Genomic DNA, 20059 nt, shown 5'->3' with positions numbered 1-20059 from the left:
TGATAGATTATTTATAATTATTTGTAATTATTGTTGCTACCCAATTCCAATTGCAACCATGTTCTGAAAAGATGGCATGGGGAAACAAAGAAGAGTATTTCCGCTTTAAAGGAGAAATGCTGGAGCAGAACTTTGAAATGTTGCTTTTTTGGACTACAACTCCCAGCATCTCTGAGCCTTTATGGTGGAGCTTTCCTAACATTTTGTGCTGGTGACACACTTTTTAGACATGCATCATTTCGCAACACAGTAATTCATGTTTTCTTAGCAAACCAGAGATTAAACCAGAGATACGGACTTATAAGTAAATTGTAATAATTAGATGTATGGAGACACAACATGTCTCATGAAAACCTTTCATTTATATATATTTAAATATATATTATTTATTGTTTATGTCACAGAAGCTCATTATATTTGTGTGACACTACACTTTAACCCACATACAGTTTGGAAAGTTTTGTCCTATGATTATGCAGGGTGGGGGAATTCAGAAAGTAATACAGTCCTTATATCAACTCTGAGCCCTTCTACACAGCTCTATCCCAGAATATCAAGGCAGAAAATCCCACAATATCTGCTTTGAACTGGGTTGTCTTGAGTCCACATGGCCATATATTCCAGCTCAAAGGAGATAATGTGGGATTTTATTCAGCTGTGTGGAAGGGGACTCTGACAAATGTTCCATAGTATGAGGCTACAGAGTAAAGATTTCAGGAAAAATGGTATATGGTAATCAAATGTTGAGGACCTTTGAAAATCTCTGTAATGAAAGAATCGCTCAATTGCAGAGCTCTTTCACACACTTGGATACCCTTCATCAGTTGATGACTGGACCCTCCAGTGATAAATATTATGTGAATGGATCATCAAAGAGAGACGTTTCATGTTGTCCTCATGTGCTATCATTTTGAGTGTCGTTCACCTTTGAGCCATGTGTTGGAGAATGGGAGAAATTGTATGTGTGTAAGTCAATTTCCAATCTGATTCTCATTTCTGAAAAACATGACCTCTATTCAAGACAGACCTTGCTGGATCATAAATAAGCAGATTTTTAAAGCCAGTCTTTTCGCCTATTGAATTTTTCCTTTTGTGTTGTTGTCAGAAGTATTCCGCCTTCTTCCTTTCACCCACTCAGAAATCTTTTTATGAAAAGCACTTGTTCTTGATTTTTTTTTAAAAGACTTCATTTGCTTTGGTTTCCTGCAAGGATGCAAAATATCAGAGGTGTGAAATGCAAAAGTACCTTTTGCCCATTTTCATAGTGGTCCTCCACCACACACTATTCTTACCATTAGCTCTTTCTGAGAATAATATTTTGTGGTACTTACCTGGTTTTATGGTCAGAAACAAACCCATCTCATCTTGTTACCATATATATTTTTAGACAAGACCAATTTTATTTAAAAGGTTCAAAGGCAATGGTGGAATCTGTTGTGAAAAGTTTTTTAAAAAGTTATCTTGAACTCAGAAAGTACGGTTTGCAAGATCAACAGAACACCAGTGATTTTTGTTTCAAGTGTTAGGACAGAGAATTTCTGGTGCATTATATGATCTGTATTGGGACTTCAGATTAATCTTGTATTAGGATGTGTTAGACTTCAACTCCCAGCATCCCTAGCCAACATAATCAATGGGAAAGCATGCTGGGAGTTGCAGTCCAACATTTTATCTTTCTGTGCGTGATTCCTCATCTATTTTGTATATACAGAGGGAGGCTGCTCCAGTGGGAAAGGTGAAGAGGAGAGGATAGTTCATTCAGCACATGCCCAGAGGCACTCTTCACATATCTGACTGCACCTGATCCTTGCTTTTAAACATTAGTCTTGCATCAAAACTCAGTGCTTTTTTTCCATTTTTAAATATTACCTTATGGGCTCAGTGAATGGAGGAACAATTTATGAATACGTGTCGAATAATAGTAATAACAATAATACTTATTTCAATCAGTCAAGCTAATACATTTGCACTGGGAAGCAAGCTATTTTTGTACCAATCAGAAATGGCTACAATCTACATAAAGCATTAGCATTTCCCTTGCAGTTTAAGATCTATATGTATTATTCTGTGATTGACACAGTTGTTTATCAGTTACTGGCAGACTGGTTAACACTATGAATGATGCAGCCCATAATTCACATCATATTTTAATGCGGATTTAGCAAGATTGCGATCTCACAGCCTCAGTCCCTCCTACACTTTTTCAATGTGAAGATGATAATAGCGGACTACTCTATAGGGCCGTATTTAAGGTTTATTAACATGCGACATGTGAAGTGATCTGAGTATTCAAAGAGCATGCACACACCCTTCTCTGTGCACACAGTAATCTGGTTCAGGGCCTTGAAATGCAAAGTTAGTGGTTTTGTTAGTTTCTAGATGAATTTTAGCTCAGGCCCCTTCCATACAGCTGTCTAAAATCCACATTGAACTGGATTATATGGCAATGTGGACTCAAATAACCCAGTTCAAAGCAGATATTGTGGATTATCTGCTTTGATACTCTGGGTTATATGGCTATGTGGAAGGGCCCTTAACTGTGTTTTTATTGTTGACTGGTGTGGTTGTAGTTAGTGCTATGAAACCACAGCTGCAGCAGTCCCATTCTCTACGTGTGGCTTGTATTTGTTTATTTTTTCTTGTGAACATAAGGGCTAGAAACATTTCTCTCTGTCAAGTAAGAAGGAATATGCCTCCATCTATAAGAACAAATACCAAACCAGTGTCATTACCGAATGTGTAGGCATATGAGACAAGAAGGATCGTTCATTTGGACAAACTTAAATGCAACTCTTATGGCAGCATTGCAGTTGGGTTCTTTCTTGACAACTTTTTGGTTCTGTAGTCATTGCAGCTTGTAGAGAACATGCAGCATTTCTCATAATGTCAGCTCCAGAATATGGGAAGATGCACTTGTTGAGTCTCCTACTCAGACATTCAAATGTAAAATCATCACCAAAAAAACCTCAATAAAAATTATTCGGACATTTATAGCATGCTCTCAGCATAGGTAAAGCTCTTGATGGCTTTCAGAGAAACAAGATAGAAACAAAGATAAACAATGCTATTAAAAAGATGTGAGAACAAGTCCATAAAATCTACAAGAAGTAATTAAAAAATATAACGGCAAAGAGCTCAAAATGACATGGAAAGTTAATATTCAGCAAGTAAGGCAGGGAATGGCTTAAGTTTGTAATACAATACTTAAATGGAGACAGATAGACATCAGAAGATGAGAATTTCCACATCCTTGGTGCCAACCACATCAGACAATGGGTCACAAGAGCAAAAGAGAGCAAAAGTCTGCAACCTCATGTAGCCCAGTGGATATCGAATTTCCATGAACATAGTAAGGCTGACTTAAACTAATACACATGGTTCACTTAAGTATTTGTTGCCAGATGGAAATTGTGGCCACATAAAACTGTTAAATCCAAGGTCCGAATATCTAGTGACAATAGAAATGTCCTGGTCCTACTATGGACACTGGAAGATGTCCCATTTTCCAAGTTGGTAATGGTCTTGGAGACATTCAGAAGTCTCATTTCAAGTGCCTCAATAGCAGTGGTTCTCAACTTGTGGGTCCCCAGGTGTTTTGGCCTATAACTCCCAGAAATACTAGCCAATTTACCAGCTGTTAGGATTTCTGGGAGTTGAAGGCCAAAACATCTGGGGATGCATAGGTTGAGAACCACTGCTCTATGGGACCATGGTGGAGACCCTACTTGTAGATGCAGAAGAGGTTCAGGGATTCTCCCTAATACTGTACATTCACAAGCAGAAGATGCTGCTGCCAATGAAGAATGCATCTTGTGGGTCAATAATATTTCCTATTACTCGATGTGTTTGGCATTGTATTCAGGTCTTCTGGGCCTCAAATTGGGCAAGTGGAAAGTTTGATTTAAATGTAAATAAAAGGCTAAGGTTGCAAGAAGGGAGCATAAAGCTGGAAGTCTTCAGAAAGCAATCCTCTTTTGCCATAGCTGTGGAGGTTACTCTTGATGGAACATCTTGTCTTAGGGGTGGACATGCCATTTGTGTTATTTGGGAGCTGCATTCTTTTGTTTTGTTTTGGATGTGTGCTGCTTCTTGTCAGATTATGACAGTCACTCACAATCAGATATTTCAAGGTATTTCATGTCACGGCTTATCAAAACTCTTCAAGAAAAGCTTCCAAATATTGTGAGAAACAAATCGCACCCTCTGAGGGGATTTTGTTGTCCAGTTTAACTCAGCAGCGAAAAAGAATATCATTTAATTTTCTTTTGGCAGAACGGCATAATCTTCACCCCTGCCCCCAGAACACTGAAGAGACAATTGGCGACATCTCAATGGAAAAGGAATAGCTGTCTGGTGAAGTTAGGCGCACCCCATCTCCTGCGTTTGTCCCCCCCACTTGTCACAGCCATTCAGTTTAACTCGATGGCTTTCTTAGTGCAAGACGTCCTCCTGGTGATATGCCTTTGGTAACCTCATCAGACAGGTTCTCCATTCTTATAAACGTAGCCAATATGTTATTTCAAGGTGACATGGGAGTTCAGGGCAGGAATTTTGTGAGAGCTGATGGTTTTGTCAAGGCGTTGATGGGCAGTGGGTCAGCCCCTCAAGGGAGGAAGAGCTCCCATATCGCATCTTTGTACTGATGTTATTGTGTTCATTGGGATGGACTTCCACATCTTTCTCTTTACAATGCCATACCTAAATGCAGGCAGAAAATTCTACTCTGATTGATGGCCTCATTTCTTGTTGGATTCAGGATTGAGAATTGGAAAGGATTGGACCAAGCATTGAAAAATTAGAAATGAAACTTGTTTTCAGGCCAAATAAAATGGGAAGGGTATTTGTTCACAATTATGGTTTTTTACATTTAAAAAAGTTACACTGTTTAAATATCTTTGGTAACTTCAAATGTGACCTTTAGGAAGCTTTATCTAATATGGTGATTTTTTTTAACCATTCTTGCCAACTGCCCTAACCAGTGATCATGAAAGCTACGGCTAATAGGAGTTGTAGTTCAAAACTAGACTATATCAGGCTTGAGGAAGGCAGGTTCACAGGCTATAGCACAGCCCAACCAAAAATGCTTTTGTTATTGGTGTCTTGCCATTTAGACTTGTTCCTGGGGCTATTTGAAGCACTGATTCAGAAAATGGTATTGGATAGACCACATCAGTTTCTTAGATGTGGTTACCATAGTTTTCTATGGGCAAGCAGATAGCAACTGGTATATGGCATATGTTATGTATCTCAAAAATTAGAGTTGATAGGGGAAAATATTTCCATTTTTGGAACCAGCAGGTCAAATATAACCAGAAACAGGTCTAACATTTGAGGATCCAAAATGTATGCTGTCCCGTGTAGTAGATGACTTCTGAGCTGTAATTGTGCATCTGGGTCCAGTCTGTGGAATTTGAGTTCCTGGAAAAAATAAGCAGTCAGTCTCACTGTCTACACATACAGCCCTCTTTAGCACTCCAGCAAAAAAGGGGACATTAAACCCAAAAATGTTCACCTTGTTCTTTTCCTCTTGCAGAAGCAAAAACACAACAACAGCAGTGGACCCTACATACAGAATGATGTGATTCTGTGGCTGTTTTCCTTGTGCACTTGAGTTTTGGTTTCTAACAAACAGTTCTAAACACATTATTAAATTTCTCCAAACTACGGTGACAGTGCAAGTATTCAGAAAACATGATGAATAGCATGAGGTTCGTAGTTTTCCACCACCACCTCTTTAGATTTCCTTGTGGCCCAGATGACCCACAATGATGTGCGGTATCACAGTGATGTGGAAACTGGTTCCCTCCACATTCTTCCCACACTGATCTGGTAATGAATAGATTGGAACTATGTGGTCGGGCTAAAAATATGTGGTTCCTTGCCTCATAGAAATTACCAGGTGATGTTGTGTAGAACAACCACATAACGACCTAGATGACACAAACAGAATATATGAGGTGCTGAAATATATTCCTCAACTATAATGCTTTGAATGTGTTATTTTTAGTGATTCAGAGAATTGGTCCATTTGGCTCCACTTTCTGCCAGTAGTTCCCTAGAGCAGGTTTCTCCAATATGATGACCTCTGTGTGATATGAATCTCTAAGTCTCATAATCCCCAGAATGAGTGAATGTCATCTAGTTAGGGAAGGGTGTCTAAGATCTCCTGGCAGTTGTTTTGTAAGTATTTCTGCTGGAGATTCTTTGAAATGGAGACACTGCAGAATATAATTAATGGGAGCAAACGAGTCTTCTACTACTGAGCTATGATCATCAAAAGAAAGGATTCTGTGGTTGAGTGCAGAGCTTGGACAGTTGTTTTTTTGGGCTACATCCCAGCCAGCATGTTCAGTAAGTTTCTGCAAGTTGTTAAAAAAAGTAAATATTTTAAGCCCTAGCTTGAGCAATCCTACATATAAAAATATTCGAGAGTTGGACAAACTCTTAAGCCAGATTTTGAGCACTGTGAAATGAAGAATAAAAATGTTGATTTGATATAATGGCATTATTTGCTTAAAAGTCTCTTTCACTAAATTTCTGCACCTCATCCAACACTCTGTAGTGCAGTCTTCCTTGTACTTTCCAACCTGGTTTCCTCTATTGATCATGAGATGATAGGAGTTGCAGGCCTATGTGTCTGGAGGTTTTAGAGATGGGAAAAGCAATATAATAGGCAATGTGGACAGGACAGATATGAACTTACCTGACAACATGCAGATTCTGCCACTACAGGTAAACAGTCCAGATTGATGAGACTTCATGTTGGGACTTCCAACCAAGCTTAAATCATACAACCAAAGTTGAATTGTTTGCATCACTAATTTTGTTTGGTATTCTTATTTTGAAGCTATGTTTGCAGGGGATGACTCAGAAAGACAGGTTTGCCCTTTCACTTGATGATCCCCAAAATGTTGGAAAGACAAAAAAACACACATCCCAAGTAGTTGGGTTAGGTTAATTAATTTTTCACGCTGGAAATTAAATGGTTTCTTATTGTAGAAGCTGAAACTTATTTGCCTTTGGGGGCTATTTGTTCTCTTTTGTTAGGGTAAACCTGGCTCTTGCTTACACAGAGCTGACAGAGGAATTGTGCCGTCTGAGAAACCTGAGTTCTCTGCAAAGCCAGATTCTTCGGACGCTTATGCAAGAGCAAACCATCAGTGGTGGTGAGTAGGAATCAAAGAAGTGATGGCGAGAGATTTGCAGGATTTGATAGCAGTTCAGAAGATGTCAAAAGTTGAAGCATACATGTGTAAACTTGGGTATTTAATTCCTAAAGTGAGACTATGACTAGAAACCTCCAGGTGATATACAAGGGCATAATGTCAATGCAGGATCTTGTAGGTCAGTGCAAGATCTTGGCCTCTCTGTGTGTGCATATGCATGCATACATATGGCCTAAAATTTACTAGAAAGAATCAAAGGCAGGGCAATGTGCCCACATATAAATAAAGGAAGATGCATCAAAAGCCTGTTGTCATATGTCCCACAATGCTTCAGGAGATATGTGTGGGAAACACAAAAGTAATATTTTTTTCTGCTACCATTCTTCCATAAATGCTGTTTGGTGGCATCCTGTCCCATCAAGTCTAATACAGCATTCTCTCCCATCAACATTTTACTATTTTAAAACCATCTAAACACTGTAGATCTTAAACACATTTTGTGGGACTTTCTTCCCATTAACTGCATGCGGTGTGAAGAAGTATTCACACCACTTTCAAATCTCTTTCATTGGTTGATCCCAGTTCTAATATCCCTCTCCCCATCCTCATTTTTATTCTATTTTATTGAAAAATTCTAAATAAAAACCATTTTAAAAAAGAGAGAGGAAAAACATCTCTCTCTCTCCTCATTTTCATAAGTACAGAAACCTAAGAAACATATTCTCCCTTGCCTTTTTTATAAAGTCCATATATTGTGGCCTTTCCTTTGAAAGAAGATTAAACATTCCTCCCACAGCTTGGATTTGTGTCTTTTTTTATTCTGTAATATCTTTTCTGAGTCATTAAAATGTGCACCATAATTTCATTGTAAATTTGTTTAATGGGATTACCATACTGATGTGTTATTTTTATTGTCTTTTCTAACAATTGTAGCATGAATTGTTTTTTTTCCCCTCACACACAGTTAAACATCCATGGGCAGCAACCCAATCTCCCCTCAGTGTAGCGTAAATGTGTGTGTTCCCTGATGTTGGAATATCTATTCCTTCTCCAAGGTAGGCTCCGGCTCTTCTCTTACTTGTCTCTGATCCTTTCCAGGCCAGCGGCACTCTCCCCATTCCCAGCGGCATTCGCCTGCCCAGCAACGCCGTTCTCCAGCTCCTCAGTGCACTTCCCCAGCTCAGCAAGGAAGACCCTCCATCCCTCAATGCCAGTCTCCGGCCCTACAGAGACGGTCTCCAGCACCACCCTGTCAGTCTCCAGCTCATCAGCGCCGTTCCCCAGCTCCGCCTCCTTGCCAGTCACCCGTCTCTCAGCGCCGTTCTCCGGCTCCACCTTCTAACCAGTCTCCTGCCCAGCAGCGTTGCTCACCATCCCCCAATTGTTCATCCCCTGCCATCAGTTCACAACACAGGTCTCCCGGTGGCGAGAGAAGCATTATGGATCTGGGCTATTCCAAGCCCTCGAGCCACCACATCAAAGCAAGCTTCCAAGGCCGTCGGAGCTACTCGGAGGTGAGCGATGCGGCTTTGTACCAGCAGAACCGCTCTCTCTGGCTGCAGCCTGAAGCTTCCACCCTACCAAAGCACCGTCCCTACGGTGAGGTTTACGCCAGAGACGCCTTTGAAGAGCACTTGCGCTTCGAGAAGCAGTCCTCAGACGAAGACGACTGGGCCCTCCCAAGTCCCCCCAGCCCTGAAGCAGGGGGCATCCGCTGCGCCTCTTTCTGTGCAGGGTTCCCCATCCCCGACACCTCCATGCACCGGACTGATGCCTCGTACTCCAGGGCTGAACATGCCCAGTCCTGGCCCTCAATCAATGTAAGCAATACCAGTGCCATCTGTGTTCTGTGCCCTCCCTTGCCCCAATTTAGGTGCACTGTGTCCAATTACTAAGGTACAATGGAATACCCAGTCTTATTTTGCCTAATTCATTTTACATTCAGATATAGGTTGTGGAAGATTGGTGGGAAGAAGGGAGGAACTGCTATATAACTTTATGAAGGCTGCTGTTTCTGTGGTGATGGTAGCCATCATGAAACTACAGTAGAGTCTCACTTATCCAACATAAACAGGCTGGCAGAATGTTGGATAAGCGAATATGTTGGATAATAAGGAGAGATTAAGAAAAAGCCTATTAAACATCATTATGATTTTACAAATGAAGCACCAAAACATCATATTAGGCAACAAATTTGGCAGAAAAAGTAGTTCAATACGCAATAATGCTATGTAGTAATTACTGTATTTATGAATTTAGCACCAAAATATCATGATGTATTGAAAACATTGACTACAAAAATGCGTTGGATAATCCAGAACGTTGGATAAATGAGGGTTGGATAAGTGAGACTCTACTGTATTAAACTGGTGGATTGTGGTCCACAGAGGATGTGATTTACCACCTTTGAACAATGGGGATTTACTGACAAGATCTCATGGATCTAGGATCATGGAGCTAGAGGGTTATATTTTGCAATTTTTTTTCATTTTCTGGGCAATATATAGTTCACTGAGTGGTAAAGTAATATTTCTGATAATACTAAGTCATATGCATCTGTGATCATTGAAATCCAACTCAGTTCTGGAATTCTGTATCATTTGGTCACACTTTCTTCTCTGCCTCACCATCACCACCACTTATCAGCTGTTTTCAGAGCTTACTTCACAGTAATTTTCATGATTTCTTGAAGTATGGACTGATGTATGTGAAACCTGATTTTAGAGTGACAGATAGAAAAAGGGAAGGGATTGGACAGGGATTGCCTAATGGGAGCACACTACCAGGTTTTAATAGTGACTGAAATTGGGCATTGCAGAAGATTCAACCCAGTAATGTGCAGATGTTGGAGAAGTTCCTCCTTTTGGCCTAGAACCCCTTGAACCCTAGTTAGTATGGCCAATAGCTACGCTGTTTGTGGAAGTGTAACATTATTATGTTGTGATTAATATCACATTGGTAACTATCTTAGAAGCAAAATATATACCATCTGATTGTAAGGGAGTACTCTTTGAGGAATGCTCAAGAGCATTGTATAAGACTAACTCAAGTCTTCAAAAAACAATGAAGTGTTAGATACTTAAAATATTTTTCTTCTAGCTTTTTATTTTCTATACCAGTTGTTCCCAACCTTTGGTCCTCTAGTTGTTTTAAACTCCAACTCCTAGAATTTCCTACAGTTGACCAAGCTGGCTGGCGCTTCTGGGAATTGAGGTCCCTAACACCTGGAGGACCAAAGGTGGAGAACCACTCCACATAATGTGAGTGCAGGTACTCTTATCTTCAAATGACTATCACGTGTCCTACTCTTGGAGAAAGGCAAAACACAATAAATAAATAAAATTATCTAAATTCACACAGTATAGAAACACAGTTTATAAACACTGAAATTATCTGTAGTTTTATTTTTACAATTGAATGACTACTACTACTACTACTACTACTACTACTACTACTACTAGTATAGTTTCATCATGTCCTACAGAAATTACCAAAAAAAGCTTAGTTTGCAGTTGTGTGCATCCCCTTCAGGAATTTCCAAGAGCCACTTACGGTATGTCCTTTCCTTGCTACCGTAGCTCCCTTTCTGTGCACCTGAAACTGTCATGGGCTTCTCTCTTTAAAAAGGGACCAGTGTAAGAGGGAAAACATATGACTTGCTGTGAAAAGCTCTTTTTCACAGCAAAGAAGATTAACTTCCACATAGCGATTTTTTTTCCACGTGCTGATCAGGAGTATATAGGAGATGTTCACTTTTCAGAATACATTGAGCTCTAATTTCATCTAAAAATCATCAATATTTATTCGTGTCGGTTTGTTTAAAAAGTGACATTTTCCTCTAATTTCCATTCCTTCTCCTACTCTGTTATCCTGCAGTTGCTGATGGAGACGGTAGACTCTGACATCCGAAGCTGCCCTCTCTGCCAGGTGGCCTTTCCCATTGGTTACCCAGACGATGCTTTGATAAAACATATTGACTCACACCTGGAGAACAGTAAGATCTGAGGCTTGGGCTGCCCTTCTTCCTCTTCTGGCTTCCTTAATGAGACCTGCCCACCTCACCCCACCCCACCCGTCTTGGATGCTGCATGAAAAGTGGTGGTGCAACAGGGGCTCTCTCTAAAATACCTCCAAGTCTCCGGCAGACTGAACCATGAAGAGTTTTGCCTCCCTCTTTTGTCCTCTTCTCTTTGCCTTGGTGTGTAAAGTGGGTTTTGCCTCTCCTTCCTGCTCTTTCTGAGCAGGACTTGCAATATTTCTCCAATGCTTGGACCATCTGTGGAGGTAGAGGAGGGGGTGAGGAATATCCTCGGACCGGGCTGAGCAGGGCATAACAACCCAACAGCTCAGAAGCGAGGTTGCCTTCTGGGGGGCTCTGTCTACATGGTTCAGTTTGGGTGTCTCTGGAAGATCTCAGGGTAGGATGAGTGAGAAGTCACACCTTGTTGCGTGTTTTGGGGTGGGATGCAGGAACAGACAAGATGGACTGCAGTCAACTGAGGGCATAGCCTGCCACTCAGAAGATAAGAAATCTTGTGCAGGGATATCCAAGTGGGTCAAATCTCCCCACCTTTTCAGCACCTAAGAAGGGCATCTGGGTTGGTCATTTATCAGACATAGAAAGCCTTGGCCTCCAGTCACTGGTTCAAGTGTCTTTGTCTTGGTCTTTTACATTAAAAGGCTACTTTAACGATGCTGCTGAGAAATAGAGCCAACTTCCAGAGGTGTAGCATGGACGTTCTTATGTTTTTGCACTGGACATTATAACACACAAAGCTTTCCCCACTGTCACTTCCAGAGGAGCTCCTCCTGGTCTCCCATGTAATTTTCTTGTGTGTTGCACTAGAGGAACTGTGCGTCCCTGACTGGGTAGGGCTCCAGGAAGTGTCCCCGCGTGACTGTCCGTGTTCTCTTTTGGTGACTGTTTTCCGCCTTTCTCATAAACACACTTCTCACCTTGCTTTAGATAGTTCCTGTATAACAAGAATGGTACTCACCACATTCTGCCTCATAAATCTCTCACAATGACAGCATGTTGACACTGTTTTCGACAACAGCATAAATGTAAACACACTTTCCATATCTGACATCCATCGTTTCATTCTTTCTCTTGCTCTGGCCTTACTGAACATATTTTTTGCTGTACTGATCTAAAACAACAGGCATGTTCCGGTTGATCTCTTCCTTCCGGATGTGTGGTGCCTCCATATTGTGAGAATTGTCTCCTTTACGAACAGCCTGTGCATAACATCAGGCTTTGCTGAAAAAGTAAAAAAAAAAGAAAAAGAAAAAAAAGAGCTGCACGGAAATTCTCCTCTTTAGGCAACTGTCTTCCTATCACCAGGTTCTTTATTAACAAATGTATGTGTTGAGATTTATAGACTGCCTTATCCCAAGAGGTCTCAGGATACCCAGTGGCAAATAGACATGAGCCTTTGTGACTCACTATCTAATTCATGTGGAACGTAAGAGGAGAAAGGAATTTTAAAAATGAGACATGGAATTGAAATATGTGTTATTGATGTTTTGTTCCTTTATGCTCACCTCCCTTATCCCCGTCGAACTAGTTGTAATCCTGTTCAGTTTTCTGTTTCTGCAGATTTGAATACAACAGTATTACTTCCCTCCTTTTATCTTTAGTATGATCTCCCTCCTGTCATGGTTTGAAATTTCCACATTCCCTTTCTTTCATTTTTATTTTAACTCCTCATTCAGTAGGGTGCGGCTGAACCTTTCCTTGTCCACTTCTCTCCCGTGATTGAACACCCTGCCTCTGGCTGTTTATCTCCTAGCCAGATTTACGTCCAGTCTTGGCGATCTTACTATGGGGTACAGAATGTATGGCATTCTAGATGCTGTGGGACTGCAATTGCCACCGTCGCTTGCCACTGAATGTGTAGGCATGTACTGATGGGAGTTGCTGTCCAACTTCATCTGGAGGGCCACATGTCCCTATCCCTATCTTGCTAGCTCCTTTGTAAAGGTGAATCCAATTTTCTTACAAAATGCATGTTGAAAATAAGGAAGATCCCACGGGACACGTCACTTTGTCTCAGCCACTGAACATTTACAAATTGTGTGTCTCTTTATATACAAGGGCTTGAATTTGATTCCTGGTCTTACCTAAAGAAGGCCCATTGAATAAATGGGATTTACATATATGATAATTTATTACACTATGTAACACAATTTTTGTTCCTGGGTTATAAATGTCATTTCCGAATTGGTTCTATCATAAAAACATGGGAAAAGTTCATTAAACTACAAAGACTTTGTTTTTTATTGGACATCCTGCAGCTTATTTTGTTATAGTTTTTCAGTGAATATCTCATTGAGTCTCAACCAATTCAACATAGTTTGTGGCAGCCACAAAAATGAAGTTTCTGGAGTATGACAACTACTTTCAAAGTAAGTACTGCACAATTAAACAGGAAATAACACTTTCAAACCAGGAACAGAATTTTTGTCAAATTTTGTTACATAGTGTTATTCAACAGTTCATTTAATGAGCCTACACTTGTTGGGACTAATCAACAGGAAACCAGTTAAAGTCTCTAAGAACTTCACTAACTTCGCATTAATCCTTTCTAAGATCTACCGTAATACTAATTAAGAGATAAACAACCTGTCGAGAGTTGTACAGCCCAATAAGGGCTGGGCAGTTGCTGGGACCCTCATCCATTAAGATTGCCTCTCTCCACCTGGAACTCTCCAGATGTATTTGACTACATTTAATCATTCCCATTACCACGTACACTAGGAATCATGAGAGCCAGGTCAGAGAAGACCAGCTTAAGGGGTACATTTTTCAAGGACCAGCACCACTTACCTTGGTTTTCATTTTCATCTGGGTCAGTGGTCCTCAACCTGTGAGTCCCCAGGTGTTTTGGCCTACAGCTCCAAGAAATCCCAGCCAGTTTACCAACTGTTAGGATTTCTGGGAGTTGAGGGCTAAAACATCTGGGGACCCACAGGTTGAGAGCCACTGATCTGGGGACTCCTATTGAATAGAATGATAAAGTGCCCAAGTCCCTTGAAAATATAGTGGGTGTTCTAACATGTTCTTTTTGTTGATACACTCTGAATTCGTTCACTGTTTTTACCATGCCATTCCAGGTCAGTTATGGGGCTTTTCCACATCAACTTGCTTGAAGATTCTCTGAAACCTTTGTCCCCACAGAGTGTGGTAAAAGAGACACAGAAAACTTGTATTAACTAGAGTTGATGGACATCCATTCTTACTCTTGTTTTGGTCAGATTTGTAGCCTTTCTCGTCTTACTTTTCCCCAGTTGGAAGGTTCACATGTTGGTTTCGCAAGAAGAGAAGTTTGCTGGGAAGATGGCCCTTGCAGAACATATCTTCCACTCTCTGTCAGCTGACTCAGAATCTGAGCTGAACAGCCTGCTCTGCTAACATCTGACAAGCTGGTGGAAATGGAATTCAGGGGTGTCCCCCCCCCCCACACACACACTTATTGTATTATTACCTATTTTGTGAGACATTTTTGCTGAGTCTCCCATTCCACTGACTTGTAATGGTGTCTCCAGAGCAGCCTGAGATAATTCCTCACTTTACTACATGGCAGGGCTGCTTCTGCTTGAGCCAGATCAACATTATTTTCCCTCATCTTTATCAACAAAGTTTAGTGACACAGTTGCCACATGGAGCCATGGTGAGTCTTCCTCTATGAGAATGAGTTCTGTAGATACCTCTGCAAAGTGGTCTTCATCTAAAATTGTATAGTAGCATGGAAAACGGTGTCTGGCAAATGCAGTGATTCTCCTTACACACGTGCACAATTCACTGAATGGATCTATTTAAAATGGAGCGATTCACTTGGCACCCATATTGTATGGGCCTTCCCTCATACAGGCACTGAGAACTAGCCACGGAAACATTTCATCCTCATGAAATCATATTCTTTCTCTGATTATATGGGGATTTTTTAAAAGTGGGAAGACAGGCAAGTTCTATGAACAAAGCTGAAAATGCATCTTTCCCACTTGTTACCTTTCTTCCATTTCTGTTTGTGAAATCTACCTCAGAACTGATGAGAAGCAGGAATGATACAAGCAAAAAATGTGCAGGTGGGTGGGCAGTAAATGACAGGGAGATATTATTTTTTAAAAATCCGTAGCCTACCGTATTTGAAGGGCTCTAATATTCTCCAAACTCTTTTTCCTTGCCTTGAAGCATTACATTTTTTGAAACAAAAAGGGATGGCAAGCTCAAGGCGCTGATGAGAGGGGGAAGCAAAGGCCACGAACAGAGGAATATTCTCTGCTTAAGATCCTTCATATCTGTTTAGGCTGGTTTAGCGTAGTGACTATACTGAGTAGTGGCCTATAACAGCTCTGAATGAAACTTCACATTTAGCACATGTAACTTACATAGATATTTTGGAACCATCAGTGGCTCCAAAGTGTTTCCAGATGAAGGAACCATCTCACACAGAATTGTATGGGGTGGGTGGGCAGATGTCACCTTCAGTTTATGAAAATATTTTCTCCACATTGTCCCACTGCTTTTCCAGTCTTTTTTATCTGCCAGAAAGAAAGCTGTTTAAGGAGTGAAGGGAAGAAATGGCTCCAAGATTCCTTTTTGTTACCTAGGAAGCATCCCCCCCCTTTTTAGAAGCACCCCAAGACTCAACAGACAACTATAAATGTACAGTTGGGGAATGGCTTTTGCCCAATTGCAGTACATTGGTGTAGGAATTACTTGCAGTAAAATAAACCAGTTTTGTCATTTGTGTAGAGAGCAAAAGTTAGAAGATCAACACTGTCTTTAACTAAGCCTTATAGTATAGGGCAGGCATGGGCAAACTAAGGCCTGAGGGCCAGATGTGGCTCACTGGGTGCTTACTTTAGGCCCACCTCATTTTCCCTGTCCTCTCAGCATTAGGACATGGTGGCCCACTGCATCCTTATGCAGAAAGGATGGGGAGGAAGGTACGCAGCAGCCGAGAGCCCTCTGGAGCGCTCTCAGCCAACACATTTCTCACCCTCCTCCCAGCATAAGGACAGAGTAAACGGCTCCGCCTTATGCCGAGAGGACGCAGCAGCTGAGAGGATGCAGTGGCCGAGAGCCCTCTGGAGCACTCTCGGCTGTCACCTGTTACCTTCCTCCCAGCATAAGGATGGGGCAAACAGCCCCATCTTTATGCCAGGAGGACAACCTGAGGATGGCCCCACCCTCTCACAGGCCCCCTCTGTCCCGGCCTGTCCATCTCAGTCTGCCCACAATGTGGTCCTAAGGCAAAAATGTTTGCCCATGCCTTGTATAGGGTCTACCAATGGCTAAACAGAATGTAAGTTTTCTCTCATTACCATTTTTCAGGGGAGGAGGGCTGGAGCTTGGAAATGTTATACTTTACAGCTATTGCTGCTAGAATTGCTTAGGGTGATTCTGAGATTTCCAGGCCACAAATCTAACATTTCTGGGCTCTGGTCAGCTGCTTCTTTCATGCCTTGCTTGACAGTTTCCCAGGAACATCTGCATGGCTACTATCAAAAAGAAATCATTGGCGTAAATGGAATTTTTGGATTCAAACCTTCAAGACAGACTTTAAATTCTTAGAACCATTGGAGTGAATTTGAGAACTCTGTAAAGGTAAACAAAAAAACCCCCAAATTGTTTTTCCTATGTGCGTTGTTAAAATATGTGTTGGGGGTACATTATTCTACACTGTTACAATGCATGTTTATGTGAATACTCTTCCAGCCCTTTATTAGTCTTTTGTTCCTTATTAACCAACACATAGGAGTCTCACAATGGGTAATATAGATTAGATTTGCCTTTGGGCAGGATCAGAATAATCCAGCTATAACTTTTTATTATTCACATACACCTTTCCTTCTGTCTAGTATTTTTTCCTAAATCAAATATGGTTCAGTTGAACTACTTGGCTCATCTGAATCACACACGTTTCAGGGACCAAAGTGCACCCAAATGTTATATTACACTTTAAGTGGGCAAATTTAAAGAATTCACAAGGACCGAGGAGGACTTGCCAATGCAATGCCCCAGGAACGAAGCACAGAGGGAGCAGCCAAACAGTTGCTTGAAGCAATGGCAAGGCGTGATGTGAAGACCCCACGCTCCCAAATTCTTTAAATATACCCTCCCTCCTAAAAGTCACAAAACATTGTCCCATTTTTTGCAAAGGATGAATGATTCCACAAAATGGGGATGGAGGGAATATTCAGCACAGTTTGAAAAAGAACGTATCATTTGTTACATTATTTGTTTGTCAAAAATCAGCCTCTCTGTTCCAACACCCCTTCTCTCTAGCTTATTTGTTCTGAACATGAAGGAGCAAGAAAAACTTACTTAGCTGTCGGGCTGAGAAAAAAAAAAACCCTTGGGAGAGAGACTGGTCTGTTTGTATTGTCCTGATCCTTTTCTTTGATGTGTGTTTTTTCTTCTGAAGAGATTCTGTGCTCTGTGAAACAGAATAACTCCAATAAAAGTTGCCAATTGATGGACACTTTCATTTATTTCATTTCTTACACCTGCAATGACTTGCTTTGTGTTGTAATCAGCAATATCGGGAAGAATTCTTAGTCCAGTACTTAGAAGAAATTACTATTTTGGTCTAGAATTCTGAAACTCGCCATCATTGGCCAGCTGGAAGTGACAATCACGGTTAGAAATGCATGGCCTAAAGTTATATATTCATGGCTTATACTCATGATCTCTAAGTGCTGAATAGTTCACAAATACCCTAAAGCATTGGTTCCCAACCTGTGGACCATGGACCATCAGTGGTCCCCAACAACTAAAAAATGGTCAGTGGTTTCACTGTTACTACACCGTTGCAATGACAGCAACTGGTCTCACGAAACCCTCTTATAGTGCTGAGGTAATGGGGATGTCAGGAAGGGAAGTATGACTACTCACGAAAGGTGCAACAAGCCTCCTGACTGCTGCTTCTCCCTCCCTCTCTCTGAGGGGAGCCATTCGATGTGGCACCTGGAAGTGGGGCGCCTTGCTGTCTTTGTTTTTAAGCCTGTTCCTGGGCTTATTTGGGGTGCTGATTCAGAAAATTGCATTGGATAGATCATATCAGCTCTAGATTATTAAATATGGTTTTCTGTGGGCGAGCAAATGGCGACTACTGGATGGCATATGTTCTGTATCAGAAACTAGATCTGATATGGTCTATTCAATGCAATCTTCTGAATCAGCACCCCAAATAACCAAACTGAATCTAAAGTTGACCAAAAACTGATTTGTAACCCTTTTGTACTAATGTTGGAGAGTAGTCCCTGGTCAAAGTGGTCCCTGGTCAAAAAAGATTGGGAACCACTGCCCTAAAGAAAGGCTTATGGCAACTTCATGGACTTCAAAGGATTTTCTTAGGTAAGGAACACTCAGGTGATTTTGCAAGTTTCTTCATTTGAAACATAACCGACAGCACTTGATATCCAGTGGTGGTCTCTCAGACAAGTGCTAACCAAAGCTGACGCTGCTCAGCTTCCAAGATCAGCTAGGATCTGGTGTTTCTAGGGATTTATCCCATTCAGGGAGATTTTGGGTATAAATCCTTCTGGCTATGACAGGATTTATACCCAAAATCTCCTTGAATGGGAATACAGGGCGATTGCTACATTTATGTCCTGTTTGTGGGCATATTCAAGGCATCTAACTGGCAACTAGCAGGAACATGGGATGATCAAATTCTTATATTATTTTAAAATAAGGGCAGTGAATACAGGGACCTTGGTTGGATGGGTCTCCCTCTCAGGGAGGAGACTGTCACAATAGTGAGATATCTGCAGTTAATTCCAGTCTTTAATTGTTTTGTCTTTTCCCTCCAAGAGGAAACTGCAATGAAGAATGACATATTTTTAATTTTTTTTTAAACCCAAACATATATTTTTGTTTATGTGGTTTTCTTTGCTAATGATTTCTATCACAGCTTTGCCACATAGCAACCAATAAGCCATTCCAATTTAAATGACATCATAAAATAGGACTGGGAATAGGTTTGTCAGACCAAAGACCAACATCTGAACCCTAGGAGAGATCATATCTGATGTCATAGGGGCATTGTGGTACAGTCTTAAAAGAACAAAAATATGATAGTATTTTAAAACATTTGGACTGATTTTTCTTTAAAAAGAGAGTCAATTTCTAAGTACGATCAGTTGCCAAAAAACACATCTGAATGAAAAGTATTCCCCTGTCTCCAGAAGGAGAACTTCTTGGAGGGAGTCCTGGAATCCTGGGATTTGCAGTTTGGTAAGACAGTAGTACTCTTTTGCAGGAAAAACTAAAAACCTTGTAAAACTCCAACTCCCAAGATTCCATAGCAAGGAGCCACGGCAGTTGGAAGTGGTGTCCAAACTGCATTAATTCTACATTGTTAAATGTACCCACAGCACTTCTTAGTGCGGGCTTCCTATACAAGGTCAGAATAAAGAAGATTCAATAAATGGCTGTATAGCTCTAAAGTGCTAGGGACATAGTTCCATTTTTGTTTCTGACGCCATTTTTCTGAAGTGAAGGGAAATCAGAGTGAGGTTGTGCAATCTTACGTCAATCAGTAATTACTGTCTGGGGAATTCTTGGAGCAGTAGTAAAAAAAAAAACCTCAAATATTTTTTCCTCTAAATCCTGCAAAGATCATGTATTAGGTGGTCTTTGGTAAGCTAGGTTGACTAGCTTACCAAAAGCAACCTAATATGTGAGTTTGTGGTAGAGGTGTGATTTGCACTATACATGCTCTGATTCATGCTCTGCTTGTTTTTTCACCACTATACCATACCCTTAAAACCAATTGTAAGAGCCTAATATGTTCCACTTCAGCACATTATTTCTAAGTAAAAATGCACAGCACTATGTGGCACAGTATATCAAGTATAAGTAAAGGTAAAGGTTTCCCTTT

At 40.9% G+C, this 20059-nt stretch overlaps 1 protein-coding gene across 3 annotated transcripts in view; it reads left to right on the top strand.

Moving 5' to 3' along the window:
- tbkbp1 (TBK1 binding protein 1) overlaps positions 1-17656 on the top strand; it is an 86205-nt gene extending 68549 nt beyond the window's left edge. For 2 of the 3 annotated variants that reach the window (XM_062984618.1, XM_062984617.1), the window contains 3 exons: positions 7048-7166; positions 8265-8986; positions 11043-17656. In XM_062984618.1, coding sequence (XP_062840688.1) covers positions 7048-7166; positions 8265-8986; positions 11043-11171 — 970 coding nt within the window. In that variant the 3' untranslated portion in view covers positions 11172-17656. The remainder of the gene's footprint in view (positions 1-7047; positions 7167-8264; positions 8987-11042) is intronic. The other variant, XM_062984619.1, reaches the window with a different exon arrangement.
- The last annotated feature ends 2403 nt before the right edge of the window (positions 17657-20059 follow it).

Source organism: Anolis carolinensis, chromosome 6, assembly GCF_035594765.1.
Source record: "Anolis carolinensis isolate JA03-04 chromosome 6, rAnoCar3.1.pri, whole genome shotgun sequence".
Classification (NCBI taxonomy): Eukaryota; Metazoa; Chordata; class Lepidosauria; order Squamata; family Dactyloidae; genus Anolis; species Anolis carolinensis.
This window is presented reverse-complemented; position numbering and strand designations above follow the sequence as displayed.